The sequence below is a fragment of the Hydractinia symbiolongicarpus genome, chromosome 7, assembly GCF_029227915.1.
Source record: "Hydractinia symbiolongicarpus strain clone_291-10 chromosome 7, HSymV2.1, whole genome shotgun sequence".
NCBI lineage: Eukaryota > Metazoa > Cnidaria > Hydrozoa > Anthoathecata > Hydractiniidae > Hydractinia > Hydractinia symbiolongicarpus.
The window spans coordinates 917,665-933,549 of record NC_079881.1 but is presented as its reverse complement, the minus strand read 5'-3'; the positions used below and the strand labels follow the sequence as shown (position 1 = coordinate 933,549).

The 15,885-nt window shown below is 37.7% G+C and overlaps 1 protein-coding gene across 1 annotated transcript; it reads left to right on the top strand.

Annotated features, from left to right (window-relative positions):
• Positions 1-548: 548 nt before the first annotated feature.
• On the top strand, positions 549-2,145 carry LOC130649017 (uncharacterized). Its single transcript, XM_057455204.1, has 5 exons — positions 549-680; positions 751-923; positions 1,040-1,355; positions 1,529-1,718; positions 1,800-2,145. The coding sequence occupies exons 2-5, from the start codon at positions 796-798 to the stop codon at positions 2,120-2,122; spliced, it is 957 nt and encodes a 318-aa protein (XP_057311187.1). The 5' UTR covers positions 549-680; positions 751-795; the 3' UTR covers positions 2,123-2,145.
• The last annotated feature ends 13,740 nt before the right edge of the window (positions 2,146-15,885 follow it).

The window sequence follows — 15,885 nt, the reverse complement described above, 5'->3', positions numbered from 1 at the left end:
AACTACCGAATCAAACAATTCAATTTGCTACAAAAGGACCACAGGTATATAAATAAACATTTAGAATATACATATTTTTCTGCATTTACCTGAAAATTATTCATATTTCTACTATATATATATATATTATATATCTAACAAAGACTAAAAATAAAAAACATTTCTTTATTTTAGCCAATAACGGTTACACCGATCAGCATGCCAAGAAAGTTATCAAATGAAAGTAGTAAAAGAAGCTTATCTGATCGGAGCAAAACAGCTAAAAATATAATCAACATGATTTCAGGAAATTCAAATGATGCATTTGTGAAACAAACAGCTGCGATCATGAAAAAATGTGACAAGGAGCAGCGAAAACAAATAATCGCAGAAATCCATCATGTCTCCATTCCAGCTGAGACTGCTGCCGCCATGAAAGCCACCTTGAATTTGCCATGGAACCTTATGCGAAATATTTCCCGATGGCTTGCCACTTTTGACATCAAACTTGCATCTGAAAAAACAACAAGACTGACCAACTTTGCATCCCAAAATTTATTCGTGGATCTTTTCCAAAACGTAGCTTGGACAGTTTGAACACAAACCTGCAGCGATTTCGTGACAATGGATCGTTAGTGAAAAACGCCAAACACTATCAAAATGTGATACATGATTGCTTCTTTAACATCCCCCTAGAACAAGTAAGTATAATGTACTTCGTGCAATGTTATGAAAATTCAGCAAACCTATTTTTTATTACTTTTTATATAGGTGGCTATACCAGGGCTCCACCTAACACTTGGGATATATTTAAAAATGTTCAACAACTTGGAAAGCTACTGTCAAGAAGTTGATTTAAGAATTGCCACAATTCATGCTCAAACTACTGATGGTGAAATTAATATTAAATTTGCAGAGTTTATGGCAAATATGAGAATTTTAATGTATGTACACCTTACTAGATTTTTATTATTATTAATACTACTTCCAATCATATCTTGGGCTGCATTTCTTTATAACATATCTATATATATATGTATATATATATGTATATATTTAGCAATTTACAAAATGAGTCAAAAGAATTGGAGGACGAGTATGATAACCAGCAGGAACATATGAACTGGATGGTTATATCTAAACAAATTACCAAGGATGAGTTTGAAAAAAACTACAAACCAGAGTTGGATAACTTAGAATTTGAACTGAAGGAGAAACATAGAAGCATAAAAGCATTCAAAGAAAAGTACCAATTGGAAATTGGATCTGGTCCTTGCGTATCATCCCTAGACGATACACTGCAGGAGCTTGGTGTTGAGAGGCAGGCGTACCACGGAAAAAGCTTTATTGGCAACCATTGTCATAAAATGCTCAAGGTTAGATTTATTTTTGCAATTTATAAAAATTTTCGTTTACTTTATCTTGTTTCAATACAATGCTATACAATTTGTATTGAAACAAGATAAAGTAAACGAAAAATATGAAATTGTATTATGCATAAGTATAATTTCACAAATTGGTTTACAACAAACAGTAGACAATATTATAGGATGGCAACATAAAGTATTTATGTGATCGTATTCCTGAAATTGTACAGAATCAATGTGATGATCAAGTTTTATATCTGGAGTGTCAAGAAACATGCAAGAAGTTTGAACAACTGTTCAAGCTGTATGGTTCGTGTCACTCAATATTCAATTCTTCATGTATTATGACCCAAGAAATGTTATCAAATTTAGGTAAAATATGCAAGTTTGATTTTTATGAAATGCTTAAAAGTAGAAAAGTCAATTTATAAAATTTGTTTAACCAACTTTTAGAGACATCTATCAATCAGTTCATGTGTTATTTAAGAGTTAATTGGCCTTCAATATACATCAGTCCAAAGCTGCACATACTAGAAGACCATGTATTGGATTTTGTAAACAAGTGGAGAACGGGCTTAGGTTTTTATGGTGAACAAGGTGGAGAATCTATTCACCACGATTTGCATCGTATGAGAATAAATTATTCAAACATCAAAAACCCAGTTGACAGGCTCAAATACATTATGAAACAGCACCTTTTGACAACAAATCCAGAAGCTCAAGACTTGAAGCCAGCAGCTAAAAAGCGTAAATTTACAAAAGGCGAGGAAGAGTAGTGACAGAATTTTCTACTAGCTGTTAAGTGGATGTGACTGTATTTTGTCGCCTACCTAGCATGTATATATATAAATATTTTATGTTAACCAACCTTGTGTTAACCAGTTTCTAGCAAATTTATAACACAGTAATGCCACATTGGCTTAGTTAAACGATATTGAAGCTTTCATACGTATTTGATAGTTATCGTGAAACTGTAAAAAATATGCCTACTTCAAAAGTCATTTTCTGATTAAAAAAAACTGAAAGCACTTCAAAGTTGTATTTTTCTCTTAGGGCCATGTGTCCTTGATGTAAAATAACTTTTCTACAGCCCTAGAAAACTCTGAATAACAAGTTAATTACCTTGACGTTAGCAACGTAACGCAAATAAGCAAAAATCTTGATTTTTTCTTTCATCTACTTGAGTAGTCTTGTTCCTCGTACCTAGCTCCACTACAACAAAAATGTTTCGCTGAGCCTCTTCGTTGACTTATCACATGTTCGTTTACGGCTAAATTAGATCTATTGGAATATTAGATGGGAGGATAACAATAGATTTAAACTTGCTCTTGGTTTGTTTTGACTACGTAGTTTGATGCCGGCCGCCATTATTCCTCCACGGATGTCGTTAAAAACCCGCGCATGCGCTAACTCTTAGATTCCGCTTCGAACCACCCGTGTCGTTTGCCGGCGATTAAACCACTTTCACTAAGCGTCTCATCAAAAATGAAAACATTTCTGAAAACTACAAGTCTCATGCGTTTTAGTGGTGAAAAAATAATTTAAAAAATCATTCGGGAAATGAGTTTACTCCCTGGGTACTTTCTTTGTATACTTTTGACTATACGGGCCGAGTCGGGGATTTACGGGAAGTCGCGGGTTTTCGTTTGCCGGCGATTAAACTTCTTTTATTCAGCGTCTCATCAAAAATGAAAACATTTTTGTAAACTACAAGTCTCATGCGTTTTAGTGGTCAAAAAATAATTTAAAAAATCGTTCGGGAAATCAGCTTACTCCCTGGGTACTTTCTTTGTATACTTTTGACTATACGGGCCGAGTCCGGGGTTTACGGGAAATGGCGGGTTTTCGTTTGCCGGCGATTAAACTTCTTTTATTCTGCGTCTCATCAAAAATGAAAACATTTTTGAAAACTGCAAGTCTCATGCGTTTTAGTGGTGAAAAGATAATTTAAAAAATCGTTTTGGAAATGAGTTTACTCACAGGGTACCTTCTTTGTATACATTCGACTATACGGGCCAAGCCCGGGATGTACGGGAAAGCGCGAGTTTTCGTTTCCCGGCGATTAAACAACTTTCATTAAGCGTCTCATCAAAAATGAAAACATTTCTGAAATTTACAAGTCTCATGCGTTTTAGTGGTCAAAAAATAATTTAAAAAATCGTTTTGGAAATGAGTTTACTCACAGGGTACCTTCTTTGTATACATTCGACTATACGGACCAAGCCCGGGATGTACGGGAAAGCGCGAGTTTTCGTTTGCCGGCGATTAAACTTCTTTTATTCAGCGTCTCATCAAAAATGAAAACATTTTTAAAAACTACAAGTCTCATGGGCTTTAGTGGTTAAATTTCTTTGTATACATTCGACTATACGGGCCAAGCCCGGGATTTACGGGAAATCGCGGGTTTTCGTTTGCCGGCGATTAAACCACTTTCATTAAGCGTCTCATCAAAAATGAAAACATTTCTGAAAACTACAAGTCTCATGCGTTTTAGTGGTGAAAAAATAATTTAAAAAATCGTTCAGGAAATGAATTTACTCCCTGGGTACTTTCTTTGTATACATTCGACTGTACGGGCCAAGCCCGGGATGTGCGGGAAATCGCGGGTTTCGTTTGCCGGCGATTAAACCACTTTCATTCAGCGTCTCATCAAAAATGAAAACATTTCTGAAAACTACAAGTCTCATGCGTTTTAGTGGTGAAATAATAATTTAAAAAATCGTTCGGAAAATGAGTTTACTCCCAGGGTACTTTCTTTGTATACTTTTGACTATACAGGCCGAGTCCGGTATTTACGGGAAATCGCAGGTTTTCGTTTGCCGGCGATTAAACTTCTTTTATTCAGCGTCTCATCAAAAATGAAAACATTTTAGAAAACTACAAGTCTCATGGGCTTTAGTGGTGAAATAATAATTTAAAAAATCGTTCGGGAAATGAGTTTACTCCCTGGGTACTTTCTTTGTATACTTTTGACTATACCGGCCGAGTCCGGGGTTTACGGGAAATGGCGGGTTTTCGTTTGCCGGCGATTAAACCACTTTCACTAAGCGTCTCATCAAAAATGAAAACATTTCTGAAAACTACAAGTCTCATGCGTTTTAGTGGTGAAAAAATAATTTAAAGAATCGTTTGGGAAATGAGTTTACTCCCTGGGTACTTTATTTGTATGCTTTTGACTATACGGGCCGAGTCGGAGATTTACGGGAAGTCGCGGGTTTTCGTTTGCCAGCGATTAAACTTCTTTTATTCAGCGTCTCATCAAAAATGAAAACATTTTTAAAAACTACAAGTCTCATGGGCTTTAGTGGTTAAATTTCTTTGTATACATTCGACTATGCGGGCCAAGCCCGGGATTTTCCTTTAAATCGCGGGTTTTCGTTTGCCGGCGATTAAACCACTTTCATTAAGCGTCTCATCAAAAATGAAAACATTTTTAAAAACTACAAGTCTCGTGGGCTTTAGTGGTTAAATAATAATTTAAAAAATCGTTCGGGAAATGAGTTTACTCCCTGGGTACTTTCTTTGTATACATTCGACTGTACGGGCCAAGCCCGGGATGTGCGGGAAATCGCGGGTTTCGTTTGCCGGCGATTAAACCACTTTCATTCAGCGTCTCATCAAAAATGAAAACATTTCTGAAAACTATAAGTCTCATGCGTTTTAGTGATGAAAAAATAATTTAAAAAATCGTTTTGGAAATGAGTTTATTCACAGGGTACTTTCTTTGTATACATTCGACTATACGGGCCAAGCCCGGGATTTAGGGGAAATCGCGAAATTTTGTTTGCCGGCGATTAAACCACTTTCACTAAGCGTCTCATCAAAAATGAAAACATTTCTGAAAACTACAAGTCTCATGCGTTTTAGTGGTGAAAAAATAATTTAAAGAATCGTTCGGGAAATGAGTTTACTTCCTGGGTACTTTCTTTGTATGCTTTTGACTATACGGGCCGAGTCGGAGATTTACGGGAAGTCGCGGGTTTTCGTTTGCCGGCGATTAAACTTCTTTTATTCAGCGTCTCATCAAAAATGAAAACATTTTTAAAAACTACAAGTCTCATGGGCTTTAGTGGTTAAATTTCTTTGTATACATTCGACTATACGGGCCAAGCCCGGGATTTACGGGAAATCGCGGGTTTTCGTTTGCCGGCGATTAAACCACTTTCATTAAGCGTCTCATCAAAAATGAAAACATTTCTGAAAACTACAAGTCTCATGCGTTTTAGTGGTGAAAAAATAATTTAAAAAATCGTTCAGGAAATGAGTTTACTCCCTGGGTACTTTCTTTGTATACATTCGACTGTACGGGCCAAGCCCGGGATGTGCGGGAAATCGCGGGTTTCGTTTGCCGGCGATTAAACCACTTTCATTCAGCGTCTCATCAAAAATGAAAACATTTCTGAAAACTACAAGTCTCATGCGTTTTAGTGGTGAAAAAATAATTTAAAGAATCGTTCGGGAAATGAGTTTACTTCCTGGGTACTTTCTTTGTATGCTTTTGACTATACGGGCCGAGTCGGAGATTTACGGGAAGTCGCGGGTTTTCGTTTGCCGGCGATTAAACTTCTTTTATTCAGCGTCTCATCAAAAATGAAAACATTTTTAAAAACTACAAGTCTCATGGGCTTTAGTGGTTAAATTTCTTTGTATACATTCGACTATACGGGCCAAGCCCGGGATTTACGGGAAATCGCGGGTTTTCGTTTGCCGGCGATTAAACCACTTTCATTAAGCGTCTCATCAAAAATGAAAACATTTCTGAAAACTACAAGTCTCATGCGTTTTAGTGGTGAAAAAATAATTTAAAAAATCGTTCAGGAAATGAGTTTACTCCCTGGGTACTTTCTTTGTATACATTCGACTGTACGGGCCAAGCCCGGGATGTGCGGGAAATCGCGGGTTTCGTTTGCCGGCGATTAAACCACTTTCATTCAGCGTCTCATCAAAAATGAAAACATTTCTGAAAACTACAAGTCTCATGCGTTTTAGTGATGAAAAAATAATTTAAAAAATCGTTCGGGAAATGAGTTTACTCCCTGGGTACTTTCTTTGTATACTTTTGACTATACGGGCCGAGTCCGGGGTTTACAGGAAATGGCGGGTTTTCGTTTGCCGGCGATTAAACTTCTTTTATTCAGCGTCTCATCAAAAATGAAAACAATTTTGAAAACTACAAGTCTCATCCGATTTAATGGTGAAAAGATAATTTAAAAAATCGTTTTGGAAATGAGTTTACTCACAGGGTACTTTCTTTGTATACATTCGACTATACGGGCCAAGCCCGGGATTTACGGGAAATCGCGGGTTTTCGTTTGCCGGCGATTAAACTTCATTTATTCAGCGTCTCATCAAAAATGACAACATTTTTGAAAACTACAAGTCTCATGGGCTTTAGTGGTGAAATAATAATTTGAAAAATCGTTCAGGAAATGAGTTTACTCCCTGGGTACTTTCTTTGTATACTTTTGACTATACGGGCCGAGTCCGGGGTTTACAGGAAATGGCGGGTTTTCGTTTGCCGGCGATTAAACTTCTTTTATTCAGCGTCTCATCAAAAATGAAAACATTTTTGAAAACTACAAGTCTCATGCGTTTTAGTGGTGAAAAAATAATTTAAAAAATCGTTCGGGCAATGGGTTTACTCCCTGGGTACTTTCTTTGTTTACTTTTGACTATACGGGCCGAGTTGGAGATTTACGGGAAGTCGCGGGTTTTCGTTTGCCGGCGATTAAACTTCTTTTACTCAGCGTCTCATCAAAAATGAAAACATTTTTGAAAACTACAAGTCTCATGCGTTTTAGTGATGAAAAAATAATTTAAAAAATCGTTCGGGAAATGAGTTTACTCCCTGGGTACTTTCTTTGTATACTTTTGACTATACGGGCCGAGTCCGGGATTAAAGGGAAGTCGCCGGTTTTCGTTTGCCGGCGATTAAACTTCTTTTATTCAGCGTCTCATCAAAAATGAAAACATTTTTGAAAAGTACAAGTCTCATGCGTTTTAGTGGGGAAATAATAATTTAAAAAATCGTTCGGGAAATGAGTTTACTCCCAGGGTACTTTCTTTGTATACTTTTGACTATACGGGCCGAGTCCGGGGTTTACAGGAAATGGCGGGTTTTCGTTTGCCGGCGATTAAACTTCTTTTATTCAGCGTCTCATCAAAAATGAAAACAATTTTGAAAACTACAAGTCTCATCCGTTTTAGTGGTGAAAAGATAATTTAAAAAATCGTTTTGGAAATGAGTTTACTCACAGGGTACTTTCTTTGTATACATTCGACTATACGGGCCAAGCCCGGGATTTACGGGAAATCGCGGGTTTTCGTTTGCCGGCGATTAAACCACTTTCATTAGGCGTCTCATCAAAAATGAAAACATTTCTGAAAACTACAAGTCTCATGCGTTTTAGTGGTGAAAAAATAATTTAAAAAATCGTTCAGGAAATGAGTTTAATCCCTGGGTACCTTCTTCGTATACTTTTGACTATACGGGCCGAATCCGGGATTTACGGGAAATCGCGGGTTTTCGTTTGCCGGCGATTAAACTTCATTTATTCAGCGTCTCATCAAAAATGACAACATTTTTGAAAACTACAAGTCTCATGCGTTTTAGTGGTGAAAAAATAATTTAAAGAATCGTTCGGGAAATGAGTTTACTTCCTGGGTACTTTCTTTGTATGCTTTTGACTATACGGGCCGAGTCGGAGATTTACGGGAAGTCGCGGGTTTTCGTTTGCCGGCGATTAAACTTCTTTTATTCAGCGTCTCATCAAAAATGAAAACATTTTTAAAAACTACAAGTCTCATGGGCTTTAGTGGTTAAATTTCTTTGTATACATTCGACTATACGGGCCAAGCCCGGGATTTACGGGAAATCGCGGGTTTTCGTTTGCCGGCGATTAAACCACTTTCATTAAGCGTCTTATCAAAAATGAAAACATTTCTGAAAACTACAAGTCTCATGCGTTTTAGTGGTGAAAAAATAATTTAAAAAATCGTTCAGGAAATGAGTTTACTCCCTGGGTACTTTCTTTGTATACATTCGACTGTACGGGCCAAGCCCGGGATGTGCGGGAAATCGCGGGTTTCGTTTGCCGGCGATTAAACCACTTTCATTCAGCGTCTCATCAAAAATGAAAACATTTCTGAAAACTACAAGTCTCATGCGTTTTAGTGATGAAAAAATAATTTAAAAAATCGTTCGGGAAATGAGTTTACTCCCTGGGTACTTTCTTTGTATACTTTTGACTATACGGGCCGAGTCCGGGGTTTACAGGAAATGGCGGGTTTTCGTTTGCCGGCGATTAAACTTCTTTTATTCAGCGTCTCATCAAAAATGAAAACAATTTTGAAAACTACAAGTCTCATTCGATTTAGTGGTGAAAAGATAATTTAAAAAATCGTTTTGGAAATGAGTTTACTCACAGGGTACTTTCTTTGTATACATTCGACTATACGGGCCAAGCCCGGGATTTACGGGAAATCGCGGGTTTTCGTTTGCCGGCGATTAAACTTCATTTATTCAGCGTCTCATCAAAAATGACAACATTTTTGAAAACTACAAGTCTCATGGGCTTTAGTGGTGAAATAATAATTTGAAAAATCGTTCGGGAAATGAGTTTACTCCCTGGGTACTTTCTTTGTAAACTTTTGACTATACGGGCCGAGTCCGGGGTTTACAGGAAATGGCGGGTTTTCGTTTGCCGGCGATTAAACTTCTTTTATTCAGCGTCTCATCAAAAATGAAAACATTTTTGAAAACTACAAGTCTCATGCGTTTTAGTGGTGAAAAAATAATTTAAAAAATCGTTCGGGCAATGGGTTTACTCCCTGGGTACTTTCTTTGTTTACTTTTGACTATACGGACCGAGTTGGAGATTTACGGGAAGTCGCGGGTTTTCGTTTGCCGGCGATTAAACTTCTTTTACTCAGCGTCTCATCAAAAATGAAAACATTTTTGAAAACTACAAGTCTCATGCGTTTTAGTGATGAAAAAATAATTTAAAAAATCGTTCGGGAAATGAGTTTACTCCCTGGGTACTTTCTTTGTATACTTTTGACTATACGGGCCGAGTCCGGGATTAAAGGGAAGTCGCCGGTTTTCGTTTGCCGGCGATTAAACTTCTTTTATTCAGCGTCTCATCAAAAATGAAAACATTTTTGAAAAGTACAAGTCTCATGCGTTTTAGTGGGGAAATAATAATTTAAAAAATCGTTCGGGAAATGAGTTTACTCCCAGGGTACTTTCTTTGTATACTTTTGACTATACGGGCCGAGTCCGGGGTTTACAGGAAATGGCGGGTTTTCGTTTGCCGGCGATTAAACTTCTTTTATTCAGCGTCTCATCAAAAATGAAAACAATTTTGAAAACTACAAGTCTCATCCGTTTTAGTGGTGAAAAGATAATTTAAAAAATCGTTTTGGAAATGAGTTTACTCACAGGGTACTTTCTTTGTATACATTCGACTATACGGGCCAAGCCCGGGATTTACGGGAAATCGCGGGTTTTCGTTTGCCGGCGATTAAACCACTTTCATTAGGCGTCTCATCAAAAATGAAAACATTTTTGAAAACTACAAGTCTCATGGGCTTTAGTGGTGAAATAATTAATTTAAAAAATCGTTCAGGAAATGAGTTTACTCCCTGGGTACTTTCTTTGTATACTTTTGACTATACGGGCCGAGTCCGGGGTTTACAGGAAATGGCGGGTTTTCCTTTGCCGGCGATTAAACTTCTTTTATTCAGCGTCTCATCAAAAATGAAAACATTTTTGAAAACTAAAAGTCTCATGCGTTTTAGTGGTGAAAAAATAATTTAAAAAATCGTTCGGGCAATGGGTTTACTCCCTGGGTACTTTCTTTGTTTACTTTTGACTATACGGGCCGAGTTGGAGATTTACGGGAAGTCGCGGGTTTTCGTTTGCCGGCGATTAAACTTCTTTTACTCAGCGTCTCATCAAAAACGAAAACATTTTTGAAAACTACAAGTCTCATGGGCTTTAGTGGTGAAATAATAATTTAAAAAATCGTTTGGGAAATGAGTTTACTCCCTGGGTACTTTCTTTGTATACTTTTGACTATACGGGCCAAGCCCGGGATTTACGGGAAATCGCCGAATTTCGTTTGCCGGCGATTAAACCACTTTCACTAAGCGTCTCATCAAAAATGAAAACATTTCTGAAAACTACAAGGCTCATGCGTTTTAGTGGTGAAAAAATAATTTAAAAAATCGTTCGGGCAATGGGTTTACTCCCTGGGTACTTTCTTTGTTTACTTTTGACTATACGGGCCGAGTTGGAGATTTACGGGAAGTCGCGGGTTTTCGTTTGCCGGCGATTAAACTTCTTTTACTCAGCGTCTCATCAAAAATGAAAACATTTTTGAAAACTACAAGTCTCATTGGCTTTAGTGGTGAAATAATAATTTAAAAAATCGTTTGGGAAATGAGTTTACTCCCTGGGTACTTTCTTTGTATACTTTTGACTATACGGGCCAAGCCCGGGATTTACGGGAAATCGCGGAATTTCGTTTGCCGGCGATTAAACCACTTTCACTAAGCGCCTCATCAAAAATGAAAACATTTCTGAAAACTACAAGGCTCATGCGTTTTAGTGGTGAAAAAATAATTTAAAAAATCGTTCGGGCAATGGGTTTACTCCCTGGGTACTTTCTTTGTTTACTTTTGACTATACGGGCCGAGTTGGAGATTTACGGGAAGTCGGGGGTTTTCGTTTGCCGGCGATTAAACTTCTTTTATTCAGCGTCTCATCAAAAATGAAAACATTTTTGAAAACTACAAGTCTCATGCGCTTTAGTGGTGAAAAGATAATTTAAAAAATCTTTTTGGAAATGAGTTTACTCCCTGGGTACTTTCTTTGTATACATTCGACTATACGGGCCAAGCCCGGGATTTACGGGAAATCGCAGAATTTCGTTTGCCGGCGATTAAACGACTTTCACTAAGCGTCTCATCAAAAATGAAAACATTTCTGAAAACTACAAGTTTCATGCGTTTTAGTGGTGAAAAAATAATTTAAAAAATCGTTCGGGCAATGGGTTTAATCCCTGGGTACCTTCTTTGTATACATTCGACTATACGGGCCAAGCCCGGGATTTACGGGAAATCGCGGAATTTCGTTTGTCGGCGATTAAACCACTTTCACTTAGTATCTCATCAAAAATGAAAACATTTCTGAAAACTACAAGTCTCATGCGTTTTAGTGGTGAAAAGATAATTTAAAAAATCTTTTTGGAAATGAGTTTACTCCCTGGGTACTTTCTTTGTATACATTCGACTATACGGGCCAAGCCCGGGATTTACGGGGAATCGCAGAATTTCGTTTGCCGGCGATTAAACGACTTTCACTAAGCGTCTCATCAAAAATGAAAACATTTCTGAAAACTACAAGTTTCATGCGTTTTAGTGGTGAAAAAATAATTTAAAAAATCGTTCGGGCAATGGGTTTAATCCCTGGGTACCTTCTTTGTATACATTCGACTATACGGGCCAAGCCCGGGATTTACGGGAAATCGCGGAATTTCGTTTGTCGGCGATTAAACCACTTTCACTTAGTATCTCATCAAAAATGAAAACATTTCTGAAAACTACAAGTCTCATGCGTTTTAGTGGTGAAAAAATAATTTTAAAAATCGTTCGGGAAATGAGTTTAATCCCTGGGTACTTTCTTTGTATACTTTTGACTATACGGGCCGAATCCGGGATTTACGGGAAATCGCGGGTTTTCGTTTGCCGGCGATTAAACTTCATTTATTCAGCGTCTCATCAAAAATGAAAACATTTTTGAAAACTACAAGTCTCATGGGCTTTAGTGGTGAAATAATAATTTAAAAAATCGTTTTGGAAATGAGTTTACTCACAGGGTACTTTCTTTGTATACATTTGACTATACGGGCCAAGCCCGGGATTTACGGGAAATCGCGGAACTTCGTTTGCCGGCGATTAAACCACTTTCACTAAGCGTCTCATCAAAAATGAAAACATTTCTGAAAACTACAAGTCTCATGCGTTTTAGTGGTGAAAAAATAATTTAAAAAATCCTTCGGGCAATGGGTTTACTCCCTGGGTACATTCTTTGTTTACTTTTGACTATACGGGCCGAGTTGGAGATTTACGGGAAGTTGCGGGTTTTCGTTTGCCGGCGATTAAACTTCTTTTACTCAGCGTCTCATCAAAAATGAAAACATTTTTGAAAACTACAAGTCTCATGGGCTTTAGTGGTGAAATAATAATTTAAAAAATCGTTCGGGAAATGAGTTTACTCCCAGGGTACTTTCTTTGTATACTTTTGAATATGCGGGCCGAGTCCGGGATTTACGGGAAATCGCAGGTTTTCGTTTGCCGGCGATTAAACTTCTTTTATTCAGCGTCTCATCAAAAATGAAAACATTTTAGAAAACTACAAGTCTCATGGGCTTTAGTGGTGAAATAATAATTTAAAAAATCGTTCGGGAAATGAGTTTACTCCCTGGGTACTTTCTTTGTATACTTTTGACTATACTGGCCGAGTCCGGGGTTTACGGGAAATGGCGGGTTTTCGTTTGCCGGCGATTAAACTCCTTTTATTCAGCGTCTCATCAAAAATGAAAACATTTTTGAAAACCACAAGTCTCATGCGTTTTAGTGGTGAAAAGATAATTTAAAAAATCGTTTTGGAAATGAGTTTACTCACAGGGTACTTTCTTTGTATACATTCGACTATACGGGCCAAGCCCGGGATTTACGGGAAATCGCGAAATTTCGTTTGCCGGCGATTAAACCACTTTCACTAAGCGTCTCATCAAAAATGAAAACATTTTTAAAAACTACAAGTCTCATGGGCTTTAGTGATGAAAAAATAATTTAAAAAATCGTTTTGGAAATCAGTTTACTCACAGGGTACTTTCTTTGTATACATTCGACTATACGGGCCAAGCCCGGGATTTAGGGGAAATCGCGAAATTTCGTTTGCCGGCGATTAAACCACTTTCACTAAGCGTCTCATCAAAAATGAAAACATTTCTGAAAACTACAAGTCTCATGTGTTTTAGTGGTGAAAAAATAATTTAAAGAATCGTTCGGGAAATGAGTTTACTCCCTGGGTACTTTCTTTGTATGCTTTTGACTATACGGGCCGAGTCGGAGATTTACGGGAAGTCGCGGGTTTACGTTTGCCGGCGATTAAAGTTCTTTTATTCAGCGTCTCATCAAAAATGAAAACATTTTTAAAAACTACAAGTCTCATGGGCTTTAGTGGTTAAATTTCTTTGTATACATTCGACTATACGGGCCAAGCCCGGGATTTACGGGAAATCGCGGGTTTTCGTTTGCCGGCGATTAAACCACTTTTATTAAGCGTCTCATCAAAAATGAAAACATTTCTGAAAACTACAAGTCTCATGCGTTTTAATGGTGAAAAAATAATTTAAAAAATCGTTCAGGAAATGCGTTTACTCCCTCGGTACTTTCTTTGTATACATTCGACTGTACGGGCCAAGCCCGGGATGTGCGGGAAATCGCGGGTTTCGTTTGCCGGCGATTAAACCACTTTCATTCAGCGTCTCATCAAAAATGAAAACATTTCTGAAAACTACAAGTCTCATGCGTTTTAGTGATGAAAAAATCATTTAAAAAATCGTTCGGGAAATGAGTTTACTCCCTGGGTACTTTCTTTGTATACTTTTGACTATACGGGCCGAGTCCGGGATTAAAGGGAAGTCGCCGGTTTTCGTTTGCCGTCGATTAAACTTCTTTTATTCAGCGTCTCATCAAAAATGAAAACATTTTTGAAAACTACAAGTCTCATGGGCTTTAGTGGTGAAATAATAATTTAAAAAATCGTTCAGGAAATGAGTTTACTCCTTGGGTACTTTCTTTGTATACTTTTGACTATACGGGCCGAGTCCGGGGTTTACAGGAAATTGCGGGTTTTCGTTTGCCGGCGATTAAACTTCTTTTATTCAGCGTCTTATCAAAAATGAAAACATTTTTGAAAACTACAAGTCTCATGCGTTTTAGTGGTGAAAAAATAATTTAAAAAATCGTTCGGGCAATGGGTTTACTCCCTGGGTACTTTCTTTGTTTACTATTGTCTATACGGGCCGAGTTGGAGATTTACGGGAAGTCGCGGGTTTTCGTTTGCCGGCGATTAAACTTCTTTTATTCAGCGTCTCATCAAAAATGAAAACATTTTTGAAAACTACAAGTCTCATGCGCTTTAGTGGTGAAAAGATAATTTAAAAAATCTTTTTGGAAATGAGTTTACTCACAGGGTACTTTCTTTGTATACATTCGACTATACGGGCCAAGCCCGGGATTTACGGGAAATCGCGGATTTTCGTTTGCCGGCGATTAAACGACTTTCACTAAGCGTCTCATCAAAAATGAAAACATTTCTGAAAACTACAAGTCTCATGCGTTTTAGTGGTGAAAAAATAATTTAAAAAATCGTTCGGGCAATGGGTTTAATCCCTGGGTACCTTCTTCGTATACTTTTGACTATACGGACCGAATCCGGGATTTACGGGAAATCGCGGGTTTTCGTTTGCCGGCGATTAAACTTCATTTATTCAGCGTCTCATCAAAAATGAAAACATTTTTAAAAACTACAAGTCTCATGGGCTTTAGTGGTGAAATAATAATATAAAAAATCGTTCGGGAAATGAGTTTACTCCCTGGGTACTTTCTTTGTATACTTTTGACTGTACGGGCCGAGTCCGGGGTTTACAAAAAATGGCGGGTTTTCGTTTGCCGGCGATTAAACTCCTTTTATTCAGCGTCTCATCAAAAATGAAAACATTTTTGAAAACTACAAGTCTCATGCGCTTTAGTGGTGAAATGATAATTTAAAAAATCGTTTTGGAAATGAGTTTACTCACAGGGTACTTTCTTTGTATACATTCGACTATACGGGCCAAGCCCGGGATTTACGGGAAATCGCGGAATTTCGTTTGCCGGCGATTAAACCACTTTCACTAAGCGTCTCATCAAAAATGAAAACATTTCTGAAAACTACAAGTCACATGCGTTTTAGTGGTGAAAAAATAATTTAAAAAATCGTTCGGGCAATGGGTTTACTCCCTGGGTACTTTCTTTGTTTACTTTTGACTATACGGGCCGAGTTGGAGATTTACGGGAAGTCGCGGGTTTTCGTTTGCCGGCGATTAAACTTCTTTTACTCAGCGTCTCATCAAAAATGAAAACATTTTTGAAAACTACAAGTCTCATGGGCTTTAGTGGTGAAATAATAATTTAAAAAATCGTTCGGGAAATGAGTTTACTCCCTGGGTACTTTCTTTGTATACTTTTGACTATACGGGCCAAGCCCAGGATTTACGGGAAATCGCGGAATTTCGTTTGCCGGCGATTAATCCACTTTCACTAAGCGTCTCATCAAAAATGAAAACATTTCTGAAAACTACAAGTCTCATGCGTCTTAGTGGTGAAAAAATAATTTAAAAAATCGTTCGGGCAATGGGTTTACTCCCTGGGTACTTTCTTTGCATACTTTTGACTATACGGGCCGAGTTGGAGATTTACGGGA

Coding starts and splice junctions, on each gene's coding strand:
- LOC130649017 (XM_057455204.1), top strand. CDS start 796: ATGTTCAACAACTTGGAAAGCTACTGTCAAGAAGTTGATTTAAGAATT. Junction 1,356..1,528: donor ATTGTCATAAAATGCTCAAG/GTTAGATTTATT, acceptor ACAATATTATAG/GATGGCAACATAAAGTATTT. Junction 1,719..1,799: donor AGAAATGTTATCAAATTTAG/GTAAAATATGCA, acceptor ACCAACTTTTAG/AGACATCTATCAATCAGTTC.